The sequence below is a fragment of the Benincasa hispida genome, chromosome 9, assembly GCF_027475165.1.
Source record: "Benincasa hispida cultivar pf3 chromosome 9, pf3_genome.v1.1, whole genome shotgun sequence".
NCBI classification, from domain to species: Eukaryota; Viridiplantae; Streptophyta; class Magnoliopsida; order Cucurbitales; family Cucurbitaceae; genus Benincasa; species Benincasa hispida.
In genome coordinates this window covers 29,935,115-29,948,112 of record NC_143486.1, presented here as the reverse complement: position 1 = coordinate 29,948,112, position 12,998 = coordinate 29,935,115, and the positions used below count along the sequence as shown (strand labels likewise).

The 12,998-nt window shown below is 35.0% G+C and overlaps 1 protein-coding gene across 3 annotated transcripts; it reads right to left on the bottom strand.

Moving 5' to 3' along the window:
* Positions 1-541: 541 nt before the first annotated feature.
* Positions 542-6,030, bottom strand: RUS2 (root UVB sensitive protein (Protein of unknown function, DUF647)). 3 transcript variants are annotated; one of them, XM_039044204.2, is made up of 9 exons: positions 5,848-6,030; positions 5,640-5,759; positions 4,156-4,244; positions 3,788-3,872; positions 3,235-3,294; positions 2,936-3,029; positions 2,591-2,688; positions 1,967-2,146; positions 542-1,427 (listed from the first exon to the last, which is right to left on the bottom strand). In XM_039044204.2, exons 1-9 carry the CDS (start codon positions 5,857-5,859, stop codon positions 879-881), a joined length of 1,287 nt encoding a protein of 428 aa, XP_038900132.1. In that variant the 5' UTR covers positions 5,860-6,030; the 3' UTR covers positions 542-878. The 3 variants fall into 3 exon arrangements, with proteins under 3 accessions (XP_038900132.1, XP_038900133.1, XP_090174481.1); XM_039044205.2 differs by having other exon boundaries at positions 4,156-4,238; positions 5,848-6,001; XM_090318355.1 differs by lacking the exon at positions 4,156-4,244 and having other exon boundaries at positions 5,848-6,001.
* Between the last annotated feature and the right edge of the window lie 6,968 nt (positions 6,031-12,998).

Sequence of the window (12,998 nt, the reverse complement as noted above, 5' to 3'; positions counted from 1 at the left end):
AGAGAGTACCTAAATATCTTTCACCCTAAATAAATAGATTTTAAAGTAGAAAAAAATAAAGTTCCGTTTGATAATGATTTGGTTTTTGAGTTTTTGTTTTAAAAAATAAACATATATACACTACTTCCACCTCCAAATTTCTCCCTTTGTTATCTCCTTTCTACCAATAGTTTAAAAACCCGTGAAACGGGGGAGCACTCCTACGATCAGCTCAGTCACCATTCCCTTGATTGTGGACTTGTTTGATCAACTTGGATTTTGAAAACTAAAAATAGTAACTTTTAAAAACTTGTTTTTGTTTTTTAAATTTGGCTAAGAATTCAACCATTGTACTTATGAATGATGCAAATTATGGTAAGAAATGGAAAGAAAATAAACTTAATTTTAAAAAACAAAACAGTTACCACTACCAAATAAAGCACCAGTTATCATTATGAAGATTGATGGTTTGATCTTACCCATTGAACTCAAGAGAGAGATTATGTAAGACATGAGCTACTGCAAGGGAAAACTATAAATCAAGAAAATCTCAAAATTGTACTTCAAACCAAACAAAACAAATCCATTTTTATATTCATAAATCTCCTAAACTCATTAAAAACAAAAAAAAAACAAAAAAAAAAAGGGAAAAAAGAGAATCCCAATCCTTCCAACCCTCAATAGGGACTAATAATCCAATAGAACTATGCTACAATTTAATTCTATTGCAAGAATAACATCAACTACTCCATAGTGCCATCACTACCAACTTACCAAACCTCTAACTACATTATGAATGTGTTCATTCTTGATTCTATTTCTACTTCATATATTCTAGGGCTCTAATATCAACAAACCTAAATGAATTAAAGATTAAAGATAGTATCGAGAATGAAGAACTACCAGGCAAAACGACTTCCCGCTCCATCAAGAAAACGATCGGTATGCCACCCTTTAGCCTGAAGTTCAGCTAGAAACGGAGTGAACATATCGTTCATCTTTTCGTAAGCCTCAAGCAACACACTGGCAGTAGGCTCATGAGAAGGCCCTTTTATGTTTGCAGTATAAGCAGCTACTAGCCATCCCCTCAATGCATCTTCGCCCGAGGCATCATGCTCCAACACCATGTCAACCCATTTTTGACTTTGGTTCAAAACAAACTTCTCCTCAGGGAATATTTGTTTCATTTCAAGAAGTTTTGATGGTTTAATAACCTCATGTAAAGCCCCACCTACTTTTACATTTCCAGCATCCTCTATGAGTCTTCCAGGAAAGACGAGATCTTCTTGGTACCTTAAGTCAGAGGGGCTTGGTATCCTTCCCGACTTCACGAAATCAGCAACAATCATTGCCGTCCTCTGTGGATTCAACGTGTTTATTGGAGTTGCTCGCATTTGCTCTACAACGCAATATACATGTACGATTGAAAGGAGAGGTGCGGCAACTAACTGCAAGAAATAGAAATTATAACCAACTCAAAAGTTATTTGAATGTATCTCATGCTTGAACCAGATTTAGACGCATAATAAGCAAGATAAAAAAAAACTTAATAAATAACCTAAACACCTTGCATTATGATCATGGTGGGGAACTTTAAATTAGGAGCAGCGGGGATGCGATTAAAACAAATGGACAGACATTATAGGTGAGTCAAGACTACAACTGGATGCAGTAGGTAGGGACCATCAACACAAAAAAACAAAATTACCCTAGAGTTCAGGATCAGTATCTGCTGTAAGCATACAATAAATTTTTTTCACTTTCAAAAGTCATCCTAGAAACATATGAAAAAAGAATACAGAAGCATAACAACGCGGAGAAATCCACAAAAAGTGAGGCAATAATTACAAAAATGCAAAAAAATAGCTAAATCCTTACAAGATAAATTTAACTCCGGTTCGTTTTTGGATCATTTTATGACATTGAAAAATGCATAAGAAACTAGAGGAAAAAGATCATCTGACAGTGGAAATTCAAGCGATCCTACCTTTCCTTGTATTGATGAACAAATAGTTGACGCTAATTGCAGGCCAGCTCCCATTCCAACAACGTTGAAGAGAGTGGAGATGGCCTCCCCTTTGGCAAAGAGGTCACTAAGATTGCCTTCTTTAGCAAATGAAGAATATATTGGCAATCTTGTTGCTCTTGCAGCAACTACTGCCATTCCCTAGTCCCAGGAAAAAAAAAACAATAGAAGTTCGAAAGATCAAACTAGTGAAAAAGTTTCACAAAATAAAGAAGGCATATTAATTCTTGTACTGGGCAGCTAGTACGGAGGAATACTGATAATACTTCATAAAATTTGTCGTGTAAAAGAATAATATTGACAATATGTGATCATGATTCAAGAAAAGAACACCAAAGAGTATATATTTCAAAATTAACTATTGAACCTAAGAAAAGGTTGGTTTTTAATTTTTTTTTTTCCTGGATAAGAAAAATGTTTTTTTTTAAAAAAAAAATTTTGATGTTTATTCTACATCTCTTAATATCTTTTTTTTCCCTATATGTTGTTATTATTCCTCTTTTTTTTTTGGGGGGGGGGGGAGGGGGGAGGAGAATACAGGGCATCAAAGTGAATATGAAACGTAGAGTAAGAAGCAACTTAAACCTTTGCAAAGTTTCCTAGGCCGGCCATCTCAAGAAAAAGATGAGGGCATAATGGAGAAATAACTTCCAAGCCAGCACCCATGTCATATAGGACATCAGCTACAACATCAGATCCAATCATTTATATAAGCGATGGTCAACTGCCACTTGACAAAAATAAAAAATAAAAAAAGCAACTAAAAGGAAGAAAGAAAGAAAGAAAGAAAAGACATGAACACATGCGTCCACGCGCACACACTGTGACTCCAAGAAACATAATGTCTGCATGGAAATGCTACATTAACAAAATGATATACGAACGGAAATGCTATCTTAAAATAGATAACAAATTGACACAGATGCATACCAATAACTCTCCACCTTTTCGGCTCTGAATCCATTCTTGCACCTAAATTGCTGCATATAAGTTTGCCAACATGTTGCATCCCATCCTTTAAAACCTTTCAGGAAGAAGGGAATAATTTTTTTAACAGTGTACTTGTATGTTTCAAATTTTAAATAATTTTATATGATAAAATTTTAAAACTATTTATTAAAAAACAAGAAAAAGAGTTGATGAATAATCAAAGGATGGGGGAAGAAAAAAGAAAGAGAGAAATATGTCACCAAGCATACAGATCCATAACGAACTATTATTGAACTTACCCAACTTACAACGGTAGCCTGTGCCGCTGTTGGCCGCAAGCCTGCAGCAAACAGCAGTGACTGAACAGAATTAAGAACATGTATCAATGACTATCACTCTATAATTTGAAGTGGGGAAGAATAAAAATAAGATGAAACACAAACTTGAGATAAATTGCATGATAAATATGCCATATGACTGTTGCAATAAATTGTATGGAGCAAGTAGTATCAAAACCACCAATAATAATTCTAATGTCAATGAGTTCAAGAGTAACAGTTATAATGGGTAATTGACATATAAAGTAAAGCTCCAGAATACTAAACCAATTGATATTATGAAGATTACAACAACAATTTATATTTGTTAAGACCCAATCATGCAATGCAAGCACTGCCCGTCTCTGTTTGGTGCCCTTCCAAACTAAATCTTTCACCATAGAAAAAGAAATGTCAATTCTTTTTCTTAAAAAAGAAAAAAATTCATTGATGTATGAAATGTAATATTACTATTTCCAAAAATTATTACGTAATTATAATTCTATACCAAAGATGGAAAGATTCAGATAAAGACCTGAGTTGACAGCACTGACAGAGCTGCACTAGTAACATGTTGCAAGGCTCGAAATTGGGTATACCTCAAATATCCTTCGTTGACACTGTCAAGTAAGACGCGAATAATCAAGGCATTTACAAAAGGCAGTTGTTCATGTTGCATGCACATATTACATTTCAGTGGCAAATGTTTACAGAGTTAGTCTACGAATTGTATTTAATTGAGATTAGTTTACCTTTTACCTAATTAAATTTCCTACTGTATTTAGTTGAGATTAGTTCAGCATTTCTTGGGTAATTTTGCCTCTTACTTAATTACTTTTACTCATATAATTCTTTCATTTTATTACACATACAACAGTCCACCTTATTACAAATGCAGATTACCTGTATGGGTATCCTGAGGGAAAAAATGTATTGAGGAAGGAATCAACGATACGCTGAATCGCTGGTCTTGAGTCATCAATAATCTTCACCTACCGCAATCAATTTATTTTTTTATATAACATCCAATTTGGAGGTTGCACAACTGGAACAAAAAAATATATCCATTTTCTAATTTTAACTTCAAAAAGATCATGGTTGAATCAGAAACATTGTTACATACTTCACATAGCAAGAGTCCACAGAAAACTTTGACCTTTTTAGGTATTTTCCTCTTCCAAAATCCAAATGCCTCTCGATGTAATTTGATTCAGAAGAAAACCTTTCACTGAGGTTTGTCTAAGAAAAAGACCTACTTTCGTACAACCATTTTGAACAAGCCTTCCTTTTACTGCCTTTCGTTTCTTTTTTATACAAAGGCAACAAAAAAACAAGCACACAGAAAAAGCCCTCAACAACTTACAAGATGGGCTCCAATCCAAAAGAATTATATTAAGCTGGTAATTACAAAAAAGCCTGAAGTGCGTATGTAAGAGGATTTAAACCTCACCCCTCCCAAATCTCATCTAAAGACCTCTCTGTGCCTCTGAAAATTTTGTTGTTCCTCTCTAGCCACACCTTTTTTCCTTTTCAAAAAGCCATTCAATGATATTTTCAAGAATCCGTTAGAAAGTTTTTTCAAAGCTTGTGGAGGAGGGGGTCGGCACCATTTAGTTGGTTGGAAAGCAGTGAGTTATTTATCAGAAGGGTACCATTCAGAAGGGTCATTTTTTATCATTCCACCAATGGAAGACTTTGTTTGCACTCGATGTGTATTAGAGTTTAGGGTTGAAGATGTGCTTTTCCTATGCATTTTTTGTAAAGTGCAGAAACTTGACCAAAATCAGCAATATGGATGCCTAATGGTATGGAAGTTGAGCATCTTTCAGATAACTTGTTCGATCTAAATAACCATGTTCATTAATAACTGCTTAATAAATCCTTAATCTTCCTGCCATTCATGCTAAAAAAGGTCGATAAGTTAAGATCAACCTAAGTTTCAAAAACATGAATTGACACTGGCCCATTTGCATCGTAAAGGACACCAGTGACAACCAGAAGATTACATGATTATATCACACTCCACTCTACTGGCCATTCAAATAACAGAAGACAAACAGCTAACCTTACAGAGTTCAGATGGTAATTCATTCCGTAATCATATTAGTGATAGTAATGTAAGTAGATCAGAACCACATCATGTCCAACGCCTCAAACCTCATTGTAATTCAACTCCAATTAGTACTAAACATTAAAGCATATCTAGATACCAAGATTGCCCACATTTACACAAAATAAGCAAGAACACCACGGAATTTCCATAAAGAAAAGGAGAACGAATGGTAATTTAGGAAATGAAACAACCACTACCCAGAAAGCCGAACACCATTAAATCTTTAAAACCCAGTTCAAGAAAACATAAATGTGGAGTAAAACCAGAAGCTCACAGAAAGTTGACCATCAGGTTGAAATTGGCAGCGGCGTGAAACAGACTCGGAGACTTCAATCCAGGAAACAGGAACAGAGGGTAATTTCTTTGGGTCCTTCTTGCGGGGGTTGAACTTGTTCTGCGTAATGGAGGAGATTCAGAAGAAGAAGAAGAAGAAGAAGAAGAAGAAGATAGGGAGTGGAATGATAACAAAATTGAAATTGTACCAGCAAGTCCATGGAGGAAGAGTCGGAATTTGGCTAAGGCGCGCGCTGGTTGTAGAGACGAAAATGCCGCCGCGAGAATTGGAGTTCAATCCACATATGCTGCTCAAGAGAATTCGGTCAGTCTCCCCGAAGTGGAAGAAAGGATCATTCCAACAAATCAAAATATTTTAGTTTACACGTAAATATTTTGGATTACAAGCGTTGAATTTTTATTTAGAAAGATATTGTAATTAAAGTGCAGGTGGGGGATCGAACCTCAGACTATAAGGTTGATAGTATAAACACTATGTCAGCTAACATTCTTGTTAGCAAAAAAAAAAAAACAATAAACCAAGAAGTTATGAGGTGGAATGGGTGCGTGTAGGCTAATTTTCAAAAACTAAGGCCCGTGTGGTAGCCATTTCATTTTTTATTTTGATTTTAAAAATTAGTGAAACTTAATTAATCACTGTTCTTTTAAATTAATTAATAGACATTAAAACTAAAGTAGAAAGTGAGTATTTACTGAAAGATTGACGTTAAAAGTGCAAATGAGGAACCAATTTGAAACAAAACTTAAATCTTAAGGGTAAAATTGTATATTTAAAACTTATGGACTAAACTAAAACCAAAGTAAAAAATAATGACGAAAAGTATAACATTTTGAAAGCTACGAACCAAAAATATATTTCTTTTCTTTTTTTCTTTTTTAATGAGCCAAGAATGTTTGTCTTTATGCTAAACTAGATGTATTGAACTCACAATTCATTAGATACTTTTTATGAATGTTAACTTAAATATCGCAAGTAAATTACTCATGGTTGTTCATCATTTGATAACCAAAGTCATACACAATAGAATTTGATCAATCATTTTTATGTCTTTAAGGTGGAGAACTAAATCAAGAATTCTCTTACTTTATCATCAATATAATCATTGTTCGAGATCCAAGATTTTATTTTATCGTCAATCCATGAGTTATTCCCTCGAAGTATTAACCATCCATTTTGAGATGACAATTGAAATTTTATCCTTGACCATCAAGATCTCTTCTCATTTGAATTGTGTGGATAAATATATGGTTGAAAAGCAATAGATGACTCCCCACTTGAAATATGGATGTTAAACGGAAAATATTGACAAGCACTGTAACAACAAAAGTACCAACAACAAGTAAACAAGTAAAGGCACACAAAAGTCGGTAACCCAGTTCAATCATAATCCACCTACGTCTGAGGAGACAAAGGCCCTGGAAAGATAGTCCACTAATATTAAAGAGTTAAGCAGTTCACAATGTAGTATTTATATGTAATACATAATCATTATAATGACTCATATAGAGCTCAACTTACTAACCATCTAGCCCCCTCCTCCCATATGTGAGACTCCCTCTCAAGTATACTTAGGCTTCCTCTAAGTTTGATAATATTAGTATTAGACACTTCGACTTTTGACAATGTGTGAGACTTCTTTCATTGAGATATCTTCTCCTTAATCAACAAACTCTTTTCACTGATGAATATTAGGATCCCCCTAAGATGGAGAACTCCTTCTCCGATACTGAGTCATAGGCTCCCCTTAAGATTGAGAATCCCTTATTTGGAAACAATGGTTTAGGCTCCCCCTAAGACCGTGATTTACTTTAAAGTGTTACACTTCAATGGATGAAGAACTTGCATAGCAGAATAGTGAGCAACAAGCAAGAAGACAACGTAGAACAATTAAGTCATCGAATAGAAATTGTCATGCTCAATAAAAAATAAAAAATAAAAAAATACAACTAGCCTAAATGGATAGCATAGTTCTCTTTTAATTGAATCCAAGAAAAAAAACAAATCTCATTTGGAATAGGAAGCTCGTGCTTCAATAAAGGAAAATATTGAACGAAATATTACAATAGGATATTTTCAGATAAGAAAAATATTCTATAAGAAAATACTCTGATGTCACAAACAAATGATAAGACTTTATTTGAGACAACTACATAAACCACTACCTTAGAGAAATTATAAAGTCAACTAAACAAACCTCCAACAAACTCTTCCTTTGGCTTATAATTTTTTTTTTTTTTTTTTTTTATATAGACAGAACAAAAAGTAACCATTCATCAACAAAGTAAAAATGTTTGAAATAAAGGCTTGACAAAAAGAACAATATCACCGATAACAGCACAAAACAAGCCCAAACATCAAGGACTTCCAGAACAAAACCAAACCATAAACCAAGCAGCACCAACTCAAACACAATAATAGATTTACAAAGTATCAAATAGCAAAACCTGAAGCAGAACCAAACAAAAAAAACACTTCCAAACACTCCCTCCAGCTGTAAAAAAAAATAATAATAATAACTCCTCGGTTGAGAAGAAGAAGCTCCTCCATCCCTGGACAAGACAGACTGCATAATCTGTTGTACCTCATCAACCTCATTTTTTCTCTCTTGAAGTCTGTACACCATGGACTCAAGGTCAGAGATTCATTTGATAACAGGTGAAGGATAGAACTACCGAAATAATACTCAATAACAACTCCATTTGGAACATGATGATGAGTCGTGGTGGCAGTGTCCAGGTCAGGAACATGGTATCCTTATAGAAGCTTTCAGTTGATGGAGAAGAGACTTGGAGAGGCCCAATAGGTTCTGTAGGGGAGAGAAGATTAGGCTTTTGGGACAGTAAAATACCGCAGATAAGACGAGGAAAACAAATAGGCAATTTAAAAGTTGTGGACCCAATATGTCTTTTAATCTGGTTTAGCACAAATACCAAACTCAACAAGCCTACCATTTTAGGGGTTCTTCTGATTGAGGAGTTGGGAACACAATTACACAAGAAGGAATTAACTCATTTTCTATTATTAGGGTAAGTAGATAAATTGTTCCCTTAAGAGTTGATTCTGAGGCTTGAACAATATGGCGCCACACACTCTCCTGGCCTGAGAGGAGTTTGATTATAGTTGGACTATAACTAATTGCTCATTAGAGGGATCAGTAGTATTTAAGGAGTAAGATGTAACTATAAGGGCAAAACGATAATTTTGGCCCTGTTGTACTTACGAGCAATTTGTGAAGGGTCAGTGCACCATTGATTAGTTATATCCAATGGACAAAAAAATATATTTGTAGTGTGAAGAGTGCAGCTGTCAGTCTTTAATGGAGTGACCGACAGTTAATGAAAGTGGATTAATTTAATTAAAGAGTTCAATTAATTAATCAAGTACTATTAGAGCTTCAATCTATAGGCCCATAAGGTCCCTTCATTGGCTCAACTAGGATTAATGAGAATCAAATTAATTTTGAATTAATTTGAATTTTACAAATTAATTGAAGGAGATATAGATAATATAATGTAAGTGATACATTATAATATAAAATTAATTATATGAGATATAATTGATATAATGTAGATGGTGCGTTATAATATAAAGTTTTTTTTAGAAATAAATATTTGAATATAATTCAAATATTAGTTATTTGAATATGATTCATATAATAACTATAGGTTAAAATTAATATGAATATGATTCCTATTAATTCTATAAGTTATTTGACAAATTGGTAAACTATAGGCTATATTATATGCGATATAATAAACTATATGTTATATGTTATATGTTATATGGGCACATATAGTATATTATAATTATTTTAAAATTTGTTTAATATAATTATATATATTAATTAAGTGGTTAGTTATTAATTGAATTTTGAATCCAAATAATTGAGAGAGTTACTCCCCCTCTCTCCTCTTTAATCACTCATGATTAACGTGAAGTTTTTTTTTTTTTTTCATGACTCTAAAAAAAGGACTTATCTCTTCTTCTTCCCAGATATTCATTCAATTTCTCTTGGTGAAGTTCTCCACACATTTTCTCTCTCAAAAGAAATTATTCTTCCTCACCCAAAATTAATCACTGAAGCCAACACCTCTTAACGATTCTCTACCTTGAGAATAACGAGGAAGAACTCGTGGTAGTGTCCAAGTTTTTTTGGAGTTCTGTTGTTGTGTTTGTGAGTTTGAATGAAGGATTCAAATTGTTTGTGATTGGAGAGGATTCGTGAAGAACTAAGTCTTTAGGGGTAAGTGATCTTTTGATCCATTTTTCCTCTCTAATTGTTTGAAAAGCATGTTTAATAAATTGTAGTTTATCTTGTTTTCCATCCTGTGAATTATTAGTGTTATGTAAAATTAAAATTAGGACTTCGATCTTTTCGCTGCGAGTATTCACCTACTCCTTTCAACATCAATAACACTTTTTGATCGAAGCTCTGCAATAGTATACTATCTTCATTGTCTCTGTCATTAAAATGAATAAAGCGCAGAGAATTCTCATGACTTTGATCACTGCACTCAGTGGCGACATCAGATAAAGCAACATTTTTCACATGCTTAGAAGTCTCAATAGTTAATAAATCATCAATCGCAAGTGTTTGATTCAGTAAAGAGGAAGAGTCAGCCAGAGCCTTGACATTCTTTTCAACAGTTTGAGCCTCTTCATTAAGCCCAATACTAGCAACAATCAGAATCGTAGGTGTTGGGGTTGATGCTCTAAAGTCTCGTGTCCTGTAGTTTATAAAAGTTTGTACGAATGCTTGTGATGTATAATATATGATATTTTACTTCACTTCTTGATTTTGCTCAGTTGTTTGTTTTATTTACTTTTCCACAAACCAATAAACATAAAATCCCCGGTTATCAGTATGTAACTTAAGCATGTATGTGGTGACATACAAGTGGATGATGTCTTAAGTGATAACAAAATGGTCTATAGTATATGGATATAGGAGAGAAACCTTATCCTGGTAATGCTATGGATGCAAACCGCTTTGTGGAATGGTCACAAGTGTTGTGACTTGTCACAGATGGTCTGATCCTGATCATTGGTGTAGGGGACATGCAAGCGGGGGCGTCCTTACAAAGAGTTTGTATAATACCTGACCATGAAGTGTTAATGTCTCGTTATATAATACCGATCATGACAGAGACTTCACTTCACTAGGATGTCCATAGGTAACATGACCTTAATCCTGAGTGAGTTGGGAACTCCTGCCATTGAAAGCGGTTCTTTGATTTATATGGGTGCGAGTGACCAGGTCACCGACTCAAACCTACCATTTTGGGGATTCGTCTGATTTTGGAGCTGGAAACTCAACTACACAAGATGGAATTCACTCCTTCCCCAAAGCAAGGGCAAGTAGATAGATAGCTCCCTTAAGGGTTGATTCCAGGACTTGAACGATGTGATGCCACACACATTCTCTTGGCTCGAGGGGTGTTCACACATAGTTGGACCATGTTGTATTGTAGAGGAATCAGTGGTACTTAAGGAGTGAGATGTAACTACAGAGACAAAATGGCAAATTGATCCAATTGTACTTACGAGCATTTGTGAAGGGTCATCGTACTCATGATTGGTTATATCCGATAGCACAGAAATATATCTGTGGTAAGAAGAGTTCAACTGTTGGTCTTTAGTGGAATGTCTAGCAGTTAACGAACGGTGGATCTCGTGGCTAAAGAGTTTAGTCAGCTATTCACGTATGATGTCATGCAGAAATACACGTCATCTTAGGCCTTTTATTTAAAATTATGAAGGCTTTTAAGCATAATATGCGGCAATTATGTTAGGAATTCATGAGAAAATGAGTTTGCATCGTTCAACATCAAGAATCTCGGCTAACCCACTATTATGTGTTATTATACATTCAATTGTCTATTTTTGTAGCTAACGTAAGAAGTGGACACAAACGTGGAAGCCGGGCTATCACATAGACGACCGCATGCGGAGAAACTCTCCACCGCAAAGGTGAACGCATACGATCAACGCATAGGTGTTGCGATAATCAATTGCATGCATCCATCGCATAGGAGTTACGATCGTCAAGCGATTATGATCATCGTGTAGAAGTTGCGATAATTAAGTGAATGCAGTCACTGCACGATTGTGGCTACACGATAACCATAATAGTGGGATGAACGCAAGGTTGGTGAAATGAAGGCATCAATGCATATCTCGGGAAAAGCAAAAGATGATGTTGATATTTCACCTACCACACCGTTAGCAGTCAAAATTCAGAAAAGGACCAACGCGCCGCTAATGTCAAAATTAATGCAGGTCCATTAATGCTATCGTCGATCAAGCTCTATAAATAGAAGCCGCTGAGTAGAATTTCAATTCATCCAAGGTTTCCTACCTTCGGGTGGATCCCTGTGATCCAGACGAATGCGTTAGAAAAAAGCTTGAGAGTTCTTCATCTCCTTCATCCATTCCAAGTGACGACCGAAGCCTTCGCCAGAGTTAGATCTTGAGACAGCTCCACTGCCCTTCCATGGCACCACCGGCAGCCTTGACACACATCCGCTGGAAGCAAGACATTGCTTCTAACTGGTCATTTCATTTTCTCTTCTTTTCTTATATTGTATTGTATTACATTTTGGATTAAGAAATTAATACATTGAGTGTTTAATGCATTTCTATGTTTCCTTCGATTCCATCTCCATCTTTCTTTGCTTAGCATCTTTAAATTTCATTGACATATGATTTAACAACCTCCTTAGGGTTTCTATGTAAGGCTATAAAACCATGCATGTGATTGAAAGAATCACTTGAAATAATTTTTTTTTTTAATATTTGGACGAATTTCTATCCCAAGTCCAATCAGATTAGACAATGTCATGGCAGTGGAGCTAATCTTTTCTTTTTCTTCTGTTTCATCAATCAAACCTGCACCAGAGCGTTTTCATTTCATCAAGGGAGGAAGAACTCTGATTTTATTCTATTGAGTGGGGAGTCCACACATACGAACTCCATGTTTGTTGATTGAAGCATGAGGAACATCCTTAGAAACATGCAACTTTTGTTTGGCCTTCTCTTTGTATCTCACCATTTGTCTGTTAGAAGTATGAGTTCCTTGACGAGTACTCACCATTAGAGAAGACTTAGTATTACAAGAAAACACACAAATTTTAGAAAGAGACAGCTGAGGGAAGAACAAATCCACTACACAAGAAGAAAGCCTGGCACAATTAAACTACCAATAATTCAACTTCAAAAAGCAATTTGAAAATAAAATACGGTTACATTTCCTTAAACTCCCAACAACCGCAATTAAGGCGGTTATTTGCGTGATTAACTTCATGAGCCTGAACGCTTGATGGGTCGAGATCCTCAGCT